A 20,477-nucleotide genomic window follows, 5' to 3' on the forward strand; every position below is an offset into this window, starting at 1 on the left:
ATAATAAAAAATAATCCTAAGGAAAACAATAGGCCTCTCGCCCTTTGGGCTTGAGCCCTAATAACAAATAATCCTAAGGAAAACAATAGGGCTCTCGCCCTCCAGGCTTGAGCCCTAATAATCCTTAGAAGAACAATAGGGCTCTTCGCCCCTTCGGGCTTGAGCCCTAACAAGATGGACAGAAAGAAGGCATGCAGATAAAGGAGCATAAACAGAGCTTGTTAATCACAATTGTGCTGCTCCCCCTGCCTTCCTGTTAATGTTGTGCTGAGTTAAATAATACTAACAAATGGCTGGTAAAAGGGATTCAGTTTTATGGTCCCTACCCAAGGATGAACACAATACCCTTGTGTTGCGTATAAATATGATTTGGCCTGAATCACTCATTTATGGTCATGTTTGCAGATGTACAGTGGATGTTTAAAATACATAATTACTCTCTGCTGACCCATCACTGATGAATCAGCTCTTGGGAAAACATCTCGCCGCAGGGGTTGCATATGAATGACATCTGTAGCTGCCTGCTGATTAGAGCCTGCTTTGAAATGTTTTTCCCCCATTTTAGTTTTTGTGTTTTACCCACTTGCATCCGAGGACAATTTCTTTGTCAATGTGGAAATGTTTTACAAATATTCATTGACCTCATACTCCATGTTATCTGACATTCTCGTCCACAGCTCATTTCTCATTTATACTGAGAGCACAATAGAGTTCATGCTGAAAATGGAATGCCATTGATATTCAGATATTAGATGTTATTATGATATTTTTAAGTGCTTCAGATGTTATCTGTACAAGTGTTCTTGCAGCAAAAAATAGTTTGTTCCCATATAATCCGTTCCATTGTGCAGGTGTTCAGATTAACCATTTGTTTTCTATGGGCTCTGTGTTTTCTGTTCATTTAAATGGATATAAACAATAGCGAACTAAACTCTTGTAAAACTTAAAAAAGAAGAGGTTTTTTTTTATGTTTTATGGCCATTTAAAAAGGCCTGTATTAGAATCTGTGACAGATTTTGGTATATTTTATTTTGATTTCAATTTATTTGTATAGCACTTTTCATTAATTTAATTTAATTGAATCATATGTTTTGTTACTAATAAGGTATTAAATTGCATTTTTTACTAGCACAGTAGCTTTTCGACCCCACTGTGTGTGTGTGTGTGTGTGTTTATATATATATATATATATATATATATATATATATATATATATATATATATATATATATATATATATATATATATATATATATATATTCAAAGGATTTTTATTTAAAAGACTGATGCTTTGATGCCCACTGGACTCTAGCTATCAGAACCAGTGGGTAATCACTGGCTCCATACTGTGTCCGGTGAATGTACTGTCCTCCAGCCAGTCTCTCTGCACGATAATAAGCATCAGTAATCCAGAACTAAGCTGGAGTTCTCACTGAATTCAGTATAAAAACAGAGTTGTGAGCAGATATGTGACGTTTGGTGGTTTTGTATGTGGAAGTCTTCCTCAACTGCTGTTCTGAGACCAGTTTCACAATTGCCTTAATTAAAAAAAAAATATGGAAAAAGAAGTGGGTTTACACAGATGTTGGATCTGCCAACCAAGCCGAGTTGATTGTGAGGAACGTCTGGCTGCTGAATAGGAGGTTGGCTATCTGCCTGTCAGACGAGAGACGACACAATGCAGGGCTGGAGATGGTAATTAAAACAACGGCTTGAACAGCAGGAGTGGAAACATTGGAGTGTTTTGAAGCTGGAAATGTGATCTGTGCCGGTTTGGGGTGAATCAGGATCCATCACCTTTGTTGAGCCTCACCGTCAGGTTCTCACATCTGTGATGTGTTTAAAATTTGGCTTAAATTGAAATGCTTTCATTTTTACTTTCCCTCTTTGTCTCTCTCTAGCACTCAGATCCATTTCACAGTGGCCATTGATTTCACTGCATCCAATGGTAAGTTTTTTTGTTTTAAAGTGTTGATTGTGTTTCCTGTTTTGGATTTGTTCTCCATGCTGTCGACCAACATGTCTGAATAAGATTTTAACCTTAATTTATGATCTCTCTCTCTCTCTTTGAACCCTAGGGAACCCTTCTCAGTCTACCTCCCTGCATTACATGAACCCCTATCAGATGAATGCATACGCCATGGCGTTGAAGGCCGTGGGCGAGATCATTCAGGACTATGACAGCGATAAGATGTTTCCTGCATTGGGCTTTGGAGCCAAGCTTCCTCCTGATGGCCGGGTTTCCCATGAATTCCCCCTGGTACCTGTTCCTAGATATGATAGATTATGTGGATTTCACAGCTAGCTGGTGCATATCCGGTGTCATATCTGTTTGAATCCTTAAAAAATACTTGCCGTGTTTTTCAGACACTCTGAATATCATTGCTTTTTCCTGTTTGTGAAATTTAATTTGTGAGGGTATGTATGGTTGTTTTGAAGTATTTATTTAGTTGTTTGCTCATATGTTGATTATATCGTAATTAGAAATGCTTGGTTGTATCTTTGTAATGTGTAAACAAGGCTCTCCTGACACTCCTGCTCATTAACTTTACCCAAGCATTTATGATGATTGTGTGCCAAACCGTCATCTCGTTGAGCATTTTGAGTCTCTTAATTCGTTTTTGCCCACCCTTTCTCTTTTTTTTCTTTATCAGCTACTCCTTCTTCCACATCTTTTTCCTTGTGCTAGAGGATCATGACTATTAATTCTTGCTGCTTCACTCTTCAAATATAACTGTCCTTAGAGCATGAATAATTATCTGATGATGAATCATAAAATACTGAACAGTTTCCTAAGATTCCTAAGGGTGACACACCAGAGAAAGTTTTGGCAGTACGTTTGATGAATATGAATGTGCAAAATGGGGTATGCAGAAAGAGCCATGAAAGAACCAGTTTTTTGTTGCATGACACTTTTCTTGGCTTCCCTTCATGGGGAAGGAAGTACAGCCTCTGCTGGGCCTTCTTGACAAAGGAGACTATGTGGAGTGCAGGGGGGTTCCTCCTGAAGTCCACTATCATCTCCACTGTTTTAAGTGTGTTCAGACTAGGTTGTTATAACTGCACCAAACAGCCAGCTCTTTAACCTCCTTTCTGTAAGCAGACTTATAACTCCATCCTGGATGAGGCTGATAAGTGTGGAGTCATCTGAGAACTTCCAGAGCTTGACAGAGGGGTCTTTAGCAGTGCAGTCGTTGGTGTACATGGAGAAGGGCAGTGGGGAGAGAACACATCCCTGAGGGGCACCAGAGCTAATGGTGAGGGAGCTGGATGAGAATTTTCCCAGCCTTACTAGCTGCTGCCTGTCTGTCAGGAAGATGGTAATGAACTCACACAATGGAGGTGGGCTAAAAGAGTTAATTTGGACAGGAGGAGGTTTGGGATGATAGTGTTGAAGGCTGAAATAAAACAGCCTACAGAGAGGAAGCCATAAATAAGTCTCTGGTCGGTCCAGATGTTGCACGGTGTAATGCAGTCACACGTTGACACATCATCTACAGACCTGTTTGCTCTGTAAGCAAACTGTTGGGGGTCCTGCAAGGGTCCGGTGATGTCCTTAAGGTTTGCCAGCACCAGTTTTTCAAATGACTTCATGACCACAGATGTTAAAGTCACAGGTCTGTAATCATTTAGTCCTGTAAATTGGAGTTCCTTTAGGATGGGGATGATGGTGGAGGTTTTGAAGCAGGAAGTGACTTTGCACAGCTCCAGTGATCTGTTGAAGATCTGTGTGAAGATGGGGGCCAGCTGGTCAGCACAGGTTTTTAGAAAGGCTGGTCTAACACCATCTGGGCCTGGTGCTTTCTTTCTCTTCTGTTTCCGGAAGACCTGACACATCATTTTCAGAGACCTGAAGTGCAGGATGGGAAGAGAGGGGATGCTGGAGGTGTTAATAGATTCATGGAGAGAATTTCAGAATGGGTGTGGGGTGTGAGACTGTGTTTTTCAAACCTGCAATAAAACTCTTTCAATTTATGTGATTTTGCTCTATTTATACAAGAGTGTGTACCCATTCCTGTAGGAATCTTCTTTGGCCTGATGGAGCTGTCTGAGTTTTGCAGTGAACCATGGTTTGTAGTTGTTGCAATTTAAAAGAGTCATGGTAGTGATGCATATATCCCTGATATATGCTGTTACAGAATACGTAAACTTGCCCAGATCTAGACAGTGTAGTCGAATTAACCTTGTAAATCCCGCTCTGCTTCATTAGTCCATCTTTTTACAATCCTTATTACAGGTTTAGCTGATTTCAGTTTCTGGCTATAGGTCGATATAAGATGAACCAAACAGTGATCAGATCTGCCTGTGGGACAGAGTGATATGGATCCTTTATTGTGGTGTAACAGTGGTCCAGTATATGACTGATTCTGGTAGGACATATAATGTGCTTCCTGTATTTTGTCAGTTCACGTGTGAGGTTTGCTTTATTAAAGTCCCAGAGAATGATAATTGATTATTTAAGAATGACTAACAGTGTCTGGGTATCTGGGTGTTGGCCCGCTTCCCAAGCTTGCATTTCTGCCATCTGCAACGTTCAGTAAAATGTCAGTGTAATCAAAAAACGGGAGAAGATTGTGTGGTGTGTACTGCTGAATGCTCCGCTGTTCATCTCTGGTAAAACTTATTGTGTTTGAAAAACAAACAAAACAAAACAAAAAAATGCAATATATGGCGCCATCTTGAAACAGACAATATAATCTAATCCAACGTGATCTCATGAGAATACGTGTGTATTTTTACGTTAAATGTGGTTCTACCACACGTACATTTACTTACGTTTTCAGGCACATAAAAACTTACAACTTAGGCTGTCTAATCTTATCTTCTGATTTGGCCTTGACAGTAGAGGCACAGTGTTGTTTAAAATCTGTTGTTGTTTTTGAAGAATGGTAATGTAGATAACCCATACTGCAATGGGATGGAGGGCATTCTAGAGGCCTACCACGAGAGTTTGAAGACTGTCCAGCTCTATGGACCCACCAATTTTGCTCCTGTCATCAACCATGTAGCAAGGTAAGACAAATGCAACAGCACTCGCTCAGAGGAGCGTACTGGCACAGTTGAACATTTATCCTGTGAAAAAGAGAAGAAAGACAGTGCTGAGATAGATTTTTGGATTCAAATTATTTGAAAATTGTCCTATAAAAATCAAAGCCTTGCTCAATCAAGCAAAATTTTTTATCTTGACTTTATTTTGAGTGGCGTGTTCACAATTCTGGGAAAACAAAGGATCACATTTTAAGCTGGCGTTGTAGGACTCATTGGCCAAAACTTCATAGCCAGAAACATAATTGATGCGCTTTTGGAGATTATTATTGTTTGGTAAATTTTCAAGGTCAAAATCTAGTCATTACAATAATAATCTGCATAATCTGGAACTTCACAGATACACAGATTTCAAAATATGTTTAAATTGGTCTCACCAATTTGTCACTGTAATCAAGAGTGTCACTCATGTGAACATACATTTAAGTTCACTTTTTAGGGTGCTGCTTCTGTTTGCATATTTTTTAAGCTGTCCCAGGTACTAATGTATGAAAGCAATTTATGACCTTAGAGTAAAAAATAAAACTCGCAACTGTGCAAAATAGTTACAAATGTGATACGTACATATGCAAATATGAGATATAATATTGCAATTGATAGACAAAGTCACAATTGATATACATATATCATATACAAGATATACATTTTGGGAAACAATTTGCAACGAAGTCGCATTTATGAGTAACAAAGCTGAAATTGTGAGAAATAAATTAAAAAAAAAATCACCACAACATGCATGACAGACCAAAAATAATCACAACATGCATGACAGACCAGTCAGCGCAGTCATTGCAGTTCTGAGAAACAAAGTCCAAATTGAGTTATAAAGTAGCAATTATTAGGAACAGTCACAATTGTGAGATATAAAGTCACAATTATGTGCAACAAAGTGACAATTGCAAGCTGTAAAGTTGGAATAATATGAAACAAATTCGTAATTGTGAGCTACAGTACAAGAAGTTGCAATTACAAGTAAAAAGCTGCACTAGACTTTTTCAATATTCTGAGTCAGACACAGGCTTCTCTATACATGAATACCGTAGCTAATGTGGTAGTGATTGTATGTATTGTCAATTAACATATAGATGATTTAACAAATGTTTCTTGTTGATGTAACTGTGTGTGGACGTCAGAGAGGTCAGATCTCCTTTCATAGCGTCTGTAAAGTGTTTTGCATCACAAAGAGCATTATGGGATTTTGATGAAGGCAGAAGAGCTGTGTCAATAGCACAGGGACATCCCAGAGCAAACATATATATAGATGAGGTTCAGCACTGAATACTAAGTGTGCATTGAGGGTGCTCATTTTTTTCATTATTCATCCTCCATGTTAAAACTATCAACAGTACCAGCACAAAGAGATTTTCAGATTTGGGTTATGGTTCATTTGGGTGATTTGGATCATAACGTTTTCTGCTAATATTTTTGTTAATATGAAAAGGTGAATTTGTGTGTGTGTCTGCACACACAGGTATGCTGCAGCAGTTCAAGACGGCTCGCAGTACTTTGTGCTTCTCATCATCACAGACGGTGTGATATCAGATATGGCTCAGACTAAAGAAGCCATCGTCAATGTGAGTTATCCTTGACCTCTCTGTCTCTCTCTCTAGCCTACTGTTTTCAAAAATAGTTTGTCTCATCATACTCTGGTGCAACATTGCATCACAAGAGCCCCCGAGGCAAAGCCTAAGAAGAGTTAAAGTGCTTTTTGGGTCTTCCGGAGGTCCTCTCTGCACCTAATGGGATTCATCTGTCACCGTTGCTATGGTTACCCAGCAGACTGGATTTAAAGGGAATTTGCGACTGTTTAGTCACATTATTAAAACAGCCACACCTTCCTTTTAAGATCTTGCCTGCTGCTCTTTCTCTTCTTCACCCTCTACCCATGATGCTTTGGATCTTGGTCCTCAGTCAAACGGTAAACATTTCTGCACTGACTGATATGGGTTCAAGCACTTTGAATAACTGAACACTTCATGTGCGTTATTCATTTCTATGCCCTGAGTGATTTTTATTGAAGTCCTCAATGGAAATTCCACTCATGTGCTGTTTTTTTGGTGGTCTTTTTAAAATAATTAGATAAAAATGAGCACTTTGAAGTGTTTCTCATATGCACTCTCTCACCCTGACTGCTGATTCTCTGCACTCACAGCATTTTGGCCTTTTATATACAGTATATTCTAGCTGAAGTAGCTGAAGCAAAATTTAGGATAACTCCAAGGACTGAATGGTCATTGGTTTTTGTCATCACAAATTTTGACCATTGGTATTTTTTTAACTAGAGTAATAACTCTGTAATAACCATTTCTTGACATTACTTTTTGTCTTGCCCCCCCCCCCCCCCCACGTCCATTAACTTTTTATTTTTTTAAGTCCCCTAGATCTGTATTCTTAGAGCAACTGAAGTTCATTTTTGAGGATTGTATGATCTAACATCAGTCTTTAAATGCAAGATATGTAAAGTGTATACTTACAGTAGTTCCACTTTAGCACAATCAAATATACTTAAGTATTTCTTTAGGTGGACTTAGACTACTTCTGCAAAATCAAAGTGTATTAAGTACTGAATATTTTTTTTTCCAGTTTAGCAGACTTTAAATATATCAGTTTATTATACCAAAAGTACAGTCGCTGGGTATTTTATATTATGCACATAAATACGTAAAGTATTTGCATACTTAACATGAAATAAATCTATTTTTAATACTTTTATTATATTTATTTTTTCACTAAGGTTGCCTTTTCTTTGTAATTAATTGTAAAATTTGCCATCAGTTTTTAAATGAAAATAGTTTATTCTATTTTTTTTCAGTCTATATTTAAACATCCTTAAAATAAATAATATTTAGATATAAAGAAATAATTTACTTGAAGAATGATTGTATAAAGAATTGAGACTTATTTTCAGATATTACTTTTATCTTTCTCACGCCCATTGGCATTGTTTTTTTAGTTTAAACTTTGTTACAGTTCTGCTTAAAACAAGAAAGCAATATTTCTCAATTGAAAAAAAAGAAGCACAAATAAATAAATAAACTTCAAGATATGTGATATGAAAATTCATAATATCTTATCCGTTTTGCTTCTCAAGTCAGTGTATCTAAGGATATTTCAGCATTTACAGAAAAACATGACAAGAAATAATGAAAACAAGAATGATGTTTCCAGTGTATGTGTAAAAGGATGTTTTTAATATTTAATAAATCTATTAAATGAGTTTTATCCTCACTGATACCAGCAGATGTGCATGCTCAAGCAGTCACTGAGAATCTAAGAATACACTGAAGCCAAGCAAGAGGGAATGTGGCTCAGCGGACAAGAGAACATTGTAATTCACAGAGTTTATTATGGGCTAGCTGCTAATATGTAACATCGCATGATTCACAGTAATCTGCACTTATTTCATGGCTGAGAGAAGCATTTGTAAAAAAAAAAAATTATGGGAAGTGAGAAAAAACAAGAGGGAGAGGGAAAGTACACAAACAAGTGAGCACGAGAGATTTCAAGAGAAGCACTTGAAGGAAAGACCTACAGGAAATAGAGCAGTGAATACATGAAGTGTGCGTGAAATGTGTTTGTTTAAATTCATCTTCCCAGCTCTATTTCTTTCAACACATGACTGCCTCTGTCCCCCGTGAGCATTTTCGGCAATGCTGACCTACTTCCAAACCCATAAATATGTTTTTATAATTCTTGCCCATTGGCACCAAGCACTCAATGTCCTGTCTGCACAATTCATACAGACAGAGATGGACTGGTCGACAAAATCAGCCTGGATCCAATACCATCCCCATCACAACACAAGTGGATAGAATAATTATTGCCTTTGTATTAGGGGTATAAAGATACATGTATTCATAACAAGAATTTCTAACTCGGCATACAGTTTAGAGCGGCTTTCCCTCCTGTAAGTTAGCTGTGCTGCTTAATGCATTTGAGACATGATTTCCAGAGCTCATAACTTTTATCTTGAGATTCTATCCTTATCTGTAAATGTTAGAAAGTCATACAAGTATTTCCATTTTGCAGAAAGGCTTGTCTTGACAGCAAGTGAGTATCTGTTAGACTTCACAGCCTTCACTTAAGGTGCACACATACACACAGACACACACATAGATATACAAATTAATATTAGATCATGCCAATCACTCAGAGGTATAGTCACCAATGATAAGCTACTACTACATATATTGTAGAAGCTTAATTTTCTGTAAAGCTACTTTGCAACAATTTGTTACATGAAAAGCGCTAAACAAATAAACTTGAATTGAATTGAATATTTTATTCAGTGCAAAATAATAATAATAATAATAGAGCTAGGAAAACCTGAGTCAGCTGACTGTGTATTTAAAGAATAAAGAAAAACCAAGTGAAAACCAATATAAATATATGTCATTTATTAATATTGATTGCCAGTATATGTCTGAAATTCTAAAAGAAGTAGTCAGCTGATCCTGCTTTAGTATTGTTGACATTTTTATGGAGTTCATCTTTTGGTTTCCCACATAAAGCTCAAGGCTTATTGAAGGAATCGATCTGTGAATCTTAGTAATTAATGATCTAATTCACTCATTTGGTTTGATTAGCTCTCCAGGCCCCACAGCAGGGTTTGTTTGTGCTGTGTGTGTGTGTGTGTGTGTGTGTGTTGCACTTTTTCATCTTGTGTGATGTGTTTTTGTGTGGCCCCCGGTGAAATTCCAATTCTAACTCCATTACAGCCCACAAACTTATCAGCGTGACTGAGGCTGTGTGTCCAGCCAGCTTTATTCGTCAAATTATTCATTCCTCTCAACAGGCTTTCACAGGCCCTCTGGGGGAGTGCTTTCAAATTTCAAACCCTCAAGAGCCTTTACAATTTCTCTCATTATATATTTGATGTATTAAAGGTATATTCCATTGTAAGCTTTTCAGATAAAATTTAATAGAAATAATGTTTTCCCCTTGTGTGTATTTCTTGTATTTTAGTCTTTTTCTTTTGTGATCATGTGTGTGATGCATTAAATGCAATTACTTTTCATTTCGAACCACTGGGAAGTCGCTTTGGGGAGAAAGTGAGTTTTGTTTCTCTGAGTATCCTGTGGTTTTCTGGTTATCCGTTGTCACTAGTAAGCAGCCTGTGAGCTAGCTCAGTACAGACTCACGCTTTACTTCTCTGATAAAGGGGATTTGACCTGTCAGTCAGGCATCGTGTCAGGAGCAGGGACAGTTAGCACAGGAGAGAGAATGTTGATCCAGGAGGGTCTGAATAATGCATGGCTTTCACCTCACTGTACATGAAGAAAATCACGCTGTCAAAATATTCTTTTAAAACCATCACAGTCAAAGTCCTAGTGTTGTTTCAAACCCGACTGGCTTAACATGGTCTGAAATAACTGGTTTTCTTTTGTTACCGCTGTCACAATCAGTGTATTAAATGTATAAAATGTTACAATTTTAATGCTATCTGGTAAAAAACCTGTAAGGGTGAACCGTAAAAAGTTTATTTGGTTGTTGTTGTTTTTTTGGTTCACATTAGACTCTCATGGCTGTAAAACAACAGAATGATACAGTAAAATTGCTATAATGTAATGATAAAAAGCCAAAGTAAATGAAAGATGTAATTTTCTTCTGATTATTATTATTTTTTTATTATTATTATTCTTTTTTTGGACTGAACTGTCCGATGTGTTTCTTTGACTCATCAAATTAAGCATAATCCTAAACTTAAAACATATAGGTTAGTCCAGGAAATTTGAATAATCTTATCAAACAGAGCATGTGAACTCGTATAATTAGTGTTCTCTGTTTTCTCAGGCGGCAAAACTACCTATGTCCATCATTATTGTTGGAGTTGGACAAGCTGAATTTGATGGTGAGACCCAAAACTAATCTTAAATTTCATCTTTATATATTTTTCTATCTCCTCATTCTCCTCTCTCTTTAATTAGTCTAATTATAATTAATGTACTGCAATTATAAAAAATAAATAAATAAAAAATTACTGCATAACCCCTTATTGCTTTTTTTGTATTGTACTCCGCATCTTCCTAACTGTTTCTTAACCATCAACTCAGCTAATAAGAGTATTCCCACATGGAGGGTTAAACTTCATTAATGCAACTTCACAGTTTGCACTCAAGTAAAGTAGAGATTCTGGATGAAAAGTCACCTAATTGGGGAAGTTTATGTTTTCGGACTAATAAGCAGATGTCAACACGCAGATCTCACAGATGTTCAATATAATTAGCATGTCTCACCATCTGCTATTAGTATTTGTGTTGAGCCTTTAATAATGTTCCAGCAAAGAGGTAAATGCTGGTGTCATGCCGGGGTGAAAGGCTCCAGATTGTTTTATTGGCTAGAAGACCGATTACATGATGATCTCTCTTTTTTTTAGCCATGGTAGAACTGGATGGCGACGATGTAAGAATATCCTCCAGAGGAAAGCTGGCAGAGAGGGATATTGTACAGGTACATATCTCTGTTTATGTTTGTATATATTATATACACACACACACACACACACACACACAAAACACTATTTGGTGGTGACAAGTGGTCAGTTATTCAGAAACAAAACAATGACAATAATTTACAAATCATTCACTCAACTCAACTGTGTGTATGTAAATGTGTGTGTGTGTGTGTGTGTGTGTGTGTGTATATATATATATATATATATATATATATATATATATATATATATATATATATATATATATACAATGAAACTTTCCTAAACAGTAATATTACTTTGACACTGCTTATGCTACATAAATATTTTACTGAGATGAGTGCATATGTGTGTATGTGTATTATATGCACTCATCTCAGTAAAATATTTATGTAGCTTAAGCAGTGTCAAAGCAATATTACTGTTTAGGAAATTTTCTTAAGGAATAACTCTTGGTGACCTACATTTACAGGCATCTCAGATTTAGAGAAAACGGAGACATCAAGCTCAAGCTAACAAATAACAACAAGGCTTGTGCAGCCTGTAAATAATGAAAGAATCTGGAGTTTACATGGGTAAAAAAAAAAGATTCAGGGAATAAATAAACACCTATAACTAACTGCTCTCTGATCTTATCTGTGCCTGCAGTTCGTTCCATTCAGAGACTACATGGACAGGACGGGAAACCATGTCCTGAGCATGGCACGGCTTGCCAAGGATGTCCTGGCTGAGATCCCGGATCAGTTAATCTTATATATGAAGTCAAGGAGCATCAAGCCCAACCAGACACCACCAGACTACAGCCCACCTGGGCTCAGCCCAACCCCCACCGTATGAGTTTATCCAGCCTGCTGAAAGAAAACAGGCGATGTTATGTCACCACCAATTTGGATCTCATTCAAAGCCAGTACAACTGATTCAGTGTGAGGCATCTAGGAAAGCGGATGGTTTCAATTCCCAGTTTTTGGATCTAATACACTGGAGAAATTGAAAACTGTATGTGTGTTCTGGAGATTGAACTGTAAAAGACGGCTCTTATTGGTTTGTGAGTTTGTTTCCCCAATCATAATTTTTTTACAAATTAGCCAACACTATGAAAATCTATAAGATCTGCGCATCTGCGTTTTCTGTTTAGAGGTTTACTTGTGAAAATGTAAGAGGCTGTTTGAATATTATACCCTGAATGGGTGATTTGTTTAGTGAAATTGTTTGATTTGTTTCTAGAATTTGTAGAAAAGTCTTTTTAGTACGAAGGAATATTTCCCATTGTGATTTCCCATTCATAGCTTTTTAGAGCTATGATAAACAAGATTTTCTATTCTTATGCATGAAATCCAGGTAAAATCACTTGTACATTGCATTAATACATTGTATTTAATGTATTTACATACTTTAGATGAAATTAGTTAAGAAAATCCAGTGTTAAAGTGAAAAGCACAAATATTTTCTTAAAGCTGTAAAATTTGTAAATGTTAACAAGAGGTCACAGATTCAGATTCAGATTCATTACACTGTAAACAGACTGAAATTTCATGCACAATCAGCTCTCAAGAACACCAAATTTACTTTCCAGCAGTTTAATTTGTCCCTCCAGTTCCTTGCTCTGGAGCCGCTATATCTTGATATTGTACAGCAACTCCTTAGACACGTGAGTTATCAGGGGAATCATGAGAGATTCCTCGCCACTCGCTGCTGAAGATGATTGGGGATGAGGCAGTGTCTGCTGTTTTTCTTATAGCACAGTCTGACTCACCTGCAGCTGCCCGTGTCCAGCTTTAACCTTTGCCCTCTCATTCCCGGGATTCTCCCTGGAGTTTAAATCACTTTTCTATTCGTCACCATGGCAGCAATTATTTTACTGGTTTCAAAAGATGAAAGACACATTGCATGCAGCTGAAATTGCATTACATACAGTAAAAATATAATGCCATTTTGTTAAAATGTTCTACCTTTGAATCTTTTATAGCATTGGCATACTGACAGAATAAGTACTGAACACAAGTAATTTAATAAACTTGCCTTACATACAGTAAGTTTACATTAAAGGTTGACAGCAAGCATAAATTAAAAACAGTATTTTACTGTATATGCAGTATTATTACGTACTAAGGAAGTGCATATTCATTTCTTTTCTAATTTTACAACCTTAAAAAGCTTAAAACATTCAGTTAAATCTCATAATCTTATAAACTATAAGATTTACTCATTTAGCATACACAGCCTTGTATACAGCTTCTTTTGTTTGAGGTCCATTTTGAAAATGAATAATAATCACTATTCTCAGACAAATCTGTACGTATCAGTAAATACTGACTGTCTTGCTTTTTTTGGACAACAGGGCCGTTTATACTTGTTCTTACCCACAGTTTTGATACATTTTCTCCTTGTCCAGTAAATGTTGACATCTCTGCTTGTTTGTCCCAAGTTGTACCAGTGTTTTGGTTTTACAACATCTATCTGTTAATATAATTCAGATTATGAACTGTGAAGATTATCTGCAGTTTTATTTTTAAATCTCCACTGGTCCTCAAACTACACATTTGTAAGTGAGCACAGATGTTTACAAGATGTGAATGCCTCCTTTTTAACCCACTTTTACAACATGAATGAGAATGTTCTTTCACAATGATTGTTCAAATTAGAAAATCTGCTCCCAGATTACAAGACAATGTGTTTAAACACCTTTCTTTTACTGTGAGTTATCAGCACACCTGGAGTTGCTGAGAATGAAGTGATCCTTCAGTCCATTAGGAGGTGAAGATCAAGCCTGTAAAGGGATCATTGGGTGAAAGGGTCTGTTTGAGAGTGTTAACAGGTGGATTGATTTTGAAGGCTTATTTACTCTTCACTGGATATTGTTAATGGAAAACTAGTAGATAATAGTCCTTTTACTGTTAAGAAGAACATTATTTTTCATGTGACTTTTTTTGTTTTGTTTTTCCCAAGGGGCTTTCTATTGTAGTCTGTTTCTCAAATGTAAACCTGGAATTTATACTTAAATGTAACCTTTTTTAATCCTATTTAATATTTATGAATGCATTGCTGCTAGGTGGCTTGTAAATCCGAAGAACAAATTACAAGCATCCTGAAACACATGTATATCATGCTTCAGAGAATGTTAATGGGTTCATTGTATGGCATGGTGTAAATTTAGCAAATAGAGTTTTTTCGCCCCACTATAATAAAGGCAGTAAGTTATATAGTAGTGCACAAAACCATTGCAAAGAGGTAATAGTAGAAAAAGTGTAAATTATGTGTTAAAGATATGGCCCTTGTCCAGTGCCAGCATTCCCTCTGTGAGATATGCATATTGTGCCAAAATGGCAGACTGGTTCAGTGACAAACTGGCTTATTGATCTGTGTTTAGCCTCTGCTGCTATACTCGCCTCATAACTGAAATACAGAGCATGCACATCCCATCCTTGCTGGATTCCTTTTCCTTCTCTCTTTTTCTCTTCTTCTTCGCCTCTTTTTATCACAGTCGATATGCATGGTGAGCTATTTCCAAAACCGAACATAGAACATTGCTGTTGTCATTCCTGTGGTCTGTGAAATTGGTAACGATTGCCTTAAAAATTGAAATTAATAAAACAATGACAACGTTTTTCGAGGAGATCTGAGAGAGATTTTTTTGTATGCATGAGTTTCTTTTTCATGAATAATCCATCAGATACACACTGTTGCAGTCTATTACAAACCGAAGCAGCCTTTAATGGGAGAGCAGAGAGATTTTCTCATTAATTCATGTTAGATGCCACCGCTGGGCCCTCCAGAGACAGGTGTGCATTTACATAAGTCTATTCGCTTTAGTTCCTTCGGGTTTGTCACATTCATTCTGAGCGATTAGTCACTAGTCTCTCTGGTCACAGTGTTTAGATGATGTACACGGGTGAGTTTCTCTCCTCAAAGGGTAAAAATACCATTACATGTCATTAGCTAGTTTTTTGTTTGTTTTTGTTTTCATGTGCTGACACTGCAAAAGTTCCAGTCTATGCTGTGTTCGTTATGCATACTTGCTAATTTCTGAATGCTAAACAATTGCTATTTAGTGTGTGGTCAGTCTTGTTTAAGCTAAAATAGACTGACTAAAATGGGTAATCATGATGCAAATAGAAGAGTAAAAGTTTATGTTGAGAGATTTTTAACTAAGTGACAAGTATTGGTCAGTGTTTGTTTGTTTGTTTCATTGCTGAACAGCGGCAATGAAGATTACTCGCCGTCCAATCAGTTGGCTCCCTTGGTGGATGAAGGATTCCTCAAAGTGATTGAAACCGGTAACTCCAGAGTTCATGTGTTTTTTGAACGATTCATTTAAAGAACCACCGCGTGAGAGTCAATTGTTCGTTAATCTATATTATAACCTAATTATGTTGTATGTTTATATGTGCAGCGCGTGATATTAGAGCGGTGCTGGAGACATTGCCATGGTCTCCAAGAAATTTGGAGATATGTAAGCCTAAGTAAAAGTTATGTTCACCAACAAACCTGTTCTCTTATTTTGAGAACATTGTATTTTGTGTATGAGTGACACAACAACCTGATTTGAAAACCGCCGAAAGTTTTAATTTAGTGGCGCGCGGTCAAGAAAGAAATGGTTTACCCCAATCGTGTGACTTTTGTTTTATTTAATTAATGCTAAATAGGCTAAATATTAGTTAAAGCTGTTAAAGGGCTTTGCAGAAACGAGTCATTGCTCCAATTATGTTCAAATGCCAGTAGTATAGGATACTGATAAAAGCAGCATCTCTAGATTCGTTTGTTAGTGTAGCTATCATGCTTTTGTCTGTATGTCCCCGTATCTGTAGATATGTATCAGGTCCCCTTATAAGACACATGGCTGAATGGGGACAGGTCTGAGGTCATCAACATGCTGAAAAGAAAACACTAATGTTCTTTGTCATCATGCCGTAAGCCAGACTGGCTTTTAAAACACAATACAAAACATTGTACCAGTGAAAAGCATGAGCCCGAAATAGAGAAACCAGGGAACATTTTCACAAATGTCATCTGAAATCTGGGTCATCAGAAGTCTAGAACAACTCTAGTTCTCAGACACATTTCATTGCAACTAACAGGCTGCACATTTTTAAATAAGTGTGCAGTGTACAGTTTTGATATTCATCTGCATTTCATCAAAACAGGAGTAACAACACCTTTGGCAGTGTATTCGAGCTGATCAAAATAATCTCCCCGAAAGGTGGAAATGGAATAAAATAGAATAAAATCAAAAATACATGAATGAGGGATTTTTGTAGATATCTAATTTGCATGTTCATTTCAGACATATTTTAGCCAAACAACAGAATGAATATGCAAGTGCAGCGAGCAGTTAAATTATATATTTTTTTCTGCTCAGAAAATTTGACAGACTTGCCACAACACATTCACTTTACCCTGAGAAAAAAACTGAATAGCCTCATGCATCATCATAAGACGACTCACTTAATCATTGGATTGGTGTTCTGTATTGTGAGAATAAATGAAATTACGCCAGGCTGACCTAAAATAAAATGAACTAAGCTGATAAAACTGTCAACAGCTGGCACTTTTCATGAATATACTTTTTTGGGTTTGACACCCAAGAAATAGCGTAATTTGAACTTTTTACATTATTTTTTACATTATTGTTATTTGATAAATCTCGTCAAATTGTAATTTTTTTTATGGATGTATTTATTTGGTAGATCTTATATTATTATTTTGTTAAATGCTAGAAAAGAACAAAATCACACAAATCAGGGTTTGACTAAAATTTTATTTGGCAAATGGCTATACAAATTACATAGCAAGAAGTTTGCAATAAAGATGAACCTTTTTATAACATATAGTGATTTTATTGTTTGTAATTGGAATTACAATACTGGAAAACTATGAGAAAGAGTTTCCAGAAAGAAAAAAAAAAACAGCAATATAGTGGCCTGGCCACCTGCTATCATTTCATTCTGGATGCAGTTGAAGTGAACAGTTTGGAATACCAGAATGTCAAAAGAAATTTGATGGACGTGACAAAAGTTTTTAATTCCTAAAGTGTGCTTGATCTCCAGTTTGACACTTGAAATTTACCAAATATAATAACACTGGTGCAATAATGATAATAATAAAAAAAGTTCAGCAAAACAATATCAACTGAAATGAACAGAACATATAATACATTTTTTGAGCAGTTTCGTGACTTTGTGCATGTCTTCAGCTTAATACTTGAATATATTCTCTGCTATGGTCTTTAATGCAATTTCCAATGAAGTTGTTCTACTCTCCTAATTGCGTATGCACCCGAACACACATAAATACTCTCCTTCTTTTTCTTTCTCATTAAACTGTCGTGGCTCTTGGTGTAAAGGGAGGGACACCCTGTCTGGGGCACATCAAAGGCTTTTGCAGTAGCGACAGGGGCTGATGAAATGCTCCATGCCTAATTTAAACCTCCAGCAGCACCACCAGAACTTGTCTCAAACGTCCCAGTAAAAGTCACTTTATGGATGGCCTACTTCAGGAAGCAGGCTCAAATCACTTGAGACTTTGATTCTGGCAATTCCAATACTCTGTCTCAGAGAGGAAGGAACTGCATTATGCTTAGGGTGATGACACTATCCAGCACTGCAGATGCTGACCAGAGACAAGTCATTTGCGAACTGTGATCAAACTGTGAAGGGACGTCTTCAGAAAAGTGTCAGAGTCAAACACATTTCTAGCAGCATTTAACCCTAGATTTACTACAGTATATCTCACAAACTTGAACACAGTTTCTGCAGGCTGAAGCTTTTCAAAGTATTACCGTGATAAAGTTCAAATAAGTTGCGTTTAATCAATATTACACAAATCAGAGTGCTGTTGTGAATATCAATGAATTGTTCAGGCAGCTGATTCATTCTAAAAGATTCAAGAATGAAACACCACTGTATTTTCTTGGTGATATGCAACCTTTCACAATTATTCAGCATGATTATGGGTGTGATACTGATTATGCAACAGTTAAATTTACTAAGTTAAAATTTAGCATCTTATATTAGCATCTATTTTTGCTATTCCAAAGAAAACAGTTCAGAATCAACATTTCTGCACCTCCAATTAGTTCCTAGAATTTAGTTCCTGAATGAATCAGTGTTTTTAAACCAATCGAGTGAATGAATGATTCAGTAGAGCTCACTCATCAATTTTTCGTTCCTGAATCAATCTGGTTTCGAATTAATCGGTTGTATTAGTGATTCTAATGACTCTCTTATAAAGACAGTCACTTGATGTCATGCACTTTACTCGTGTAACAATGTAACTGCAGAAAGTGTCAATGAAAATCCCAACCACTATTGAATATATTTACAGACTGATTGGAATGAACACAGATAAGTGGAGTTATACTAACAATAAAAAGTCCCAGTGCTGTTACTGAAACACTGTTTGGCCAATCAGATTTAAAGACAGGAACAGGTGTTTGTTACCTGTTTATGTGGATGGACAAATGCATAGAGTAAATAAATAATAATAATAATAATTTTAAAAAAATTGGACCCAGAAAATATAATCCTACTCTTGCACTCCATCATGCTTTGTTTATTTCTGTTTGTTTTGTTTTTTCTTCTCCTGCAGACACAAATGTCAGAAGCTTTAATCGGTCAGCAGGGGTTCTGCTGCAGGGTTGATGGGCTCGAGGTCAGGCAGCTGCATCAGTGTGAGAAAACTGCATAAAGGTGCTGTCATATTAGTGAAATTTCAGCAGGACTTTGCAGGCACAAAGGGCTGTTATCTATTGGCAGAAGTCTAACAATGTAAAAAGCAAAGCTCACACAGAATCACTTTCAAACCAAGCTGATTTCTGCTAGTCAACGCAGCAAGTTCATGCGACCAAAGAGTTAAAAAATCTGCTTGGTAAATGTGATCAAACATTAATGTGTGTGAGGTTGAGTGAGTCTCCATTTATAAAAAGTTAATTTGGTTGTTATATTCTTACTCTACACTAGCCATCAGTCAAATCATAAATGCTCACTACTGCAAAGCTGTTCATAATCAAAGCATGACCCAGATAACAAAGTCAGCCATGTTGCTCATTGACAACTTGTTTAGTAACAAAATAATTCACTTGAATCATGAAATAACAGGATTTGATGTTGATAATATTATTACTACCCAATCCAACATTTAACTATCCAGTGATAACTTAGAGGGTCTGACTGAATTACACATTTACGCTGATAATTCTCTCGCGGGCTGTGGTGAGTCAGTCTGTTGTTTCCCTTTTGGCTGTTGAGCCAGCGGTTGGCCATCAATCCAGGATGTTAGGCTAAGGATTCTTGTGCTGGATCAGCACAGCCTGAAGAGGGTTTTTAATGTGGTTTAAGCCTCATCTGGAATGCAAAGAGTCCCCCTGATACATCCAACCATTCATCCTTTATGAGCGTAGTGAGTATGTGCAGAAACCAGAGGTGAATAAAACATCACGGCTTTAGGACATCCTGGCTTTAGTCGTATATTTCCTCGCACAGAAGCATGCAAGTCCAATCACCAATCACACACACAATCCCTCAGTACGTGGATACACTGGTAAACAGCTGTTTGGACTAACTAAATATGTATTAGAGGTAATGTCACAAGTTGGTGAATATAAACGACAGACCTCTGACTTCTCTATCTATAGTACGATAGAAATAAATTAGACATTGATCCGCTCTTATTTTACTCATGTCTCTGAATATGAGGCAGTGGTATCAGTAACATCAGGGACAATTCCCTCGCAGATAATCTGATCACACAGAGGAAATGTTTAGGTGAAACTTTCGATGGATTGTGTATTCTTTGAACATACACATTGATCTGAGGAAACAGAAATATCTGATAAAACTGATGGATCTGTCACAGACATCAGTGTAGTTGCTTTTGGCTTTTCTCTGGGTGTAACTGGTAGAAGGTTTTTTAGACTTATCTCATAGCCATATGTGAGGAATGAACTTTTGACAGATTAAGAAGAAAAAGGGCTGCTTCTGCAATGTCTGCTAATCCAAACAGA

At 36.7% G+C, this 20,477-nt stretch overlaps 1 protein-coding gene across 1 annotated transcript; it reads left to right on the forward strand.

Annotated features, from left to right (window-relative positions):
- Positions 1-1,850: 1,850 nt before the first annotated feature.
- On the forward strand, positions 1,851-15,075 carry LOC113093950 (copine-8-like). Its single transcript, XM_026259562.1, has 7 exons — positions 1,851-1,948; positions 2,079-2,260; positions 4,886-5,013; positions 6,518-6,620; positions 10,840-10,897; positions 11,423-11,496; positions 12,128-15,075. The coding sequence occupies exons 2-7, from the start codon at positions 2,111-2,113 to the stop codon at positions 12,314-12,316; spliced, it is 702 nt and encodes a 233-aa protein (XP_026115347.1). The 5' UTR covers positions 1,851-1,948; positions 2,079-2,110; the 3' UTR covers positions 12,317-15,075.
- Positions 15,076-20,477: the final 5,402 nt, after the last annotated feature.

This window comes from Carassius auratus, unplaced genomic scaffold (assembly GCF_003368295.1).
Source record: "Carassius auratus strain Wakin unplaced genomic scaffold, ASM336829v1 scaf_tig00215205, whole genome shotgun sequence".
Lineage (NCBI taxonomy): Eukaryota > Metazoa > Chordata > Actinopteri > Cypriniformes > Cyprinidae > Carassius > Carassius auratus.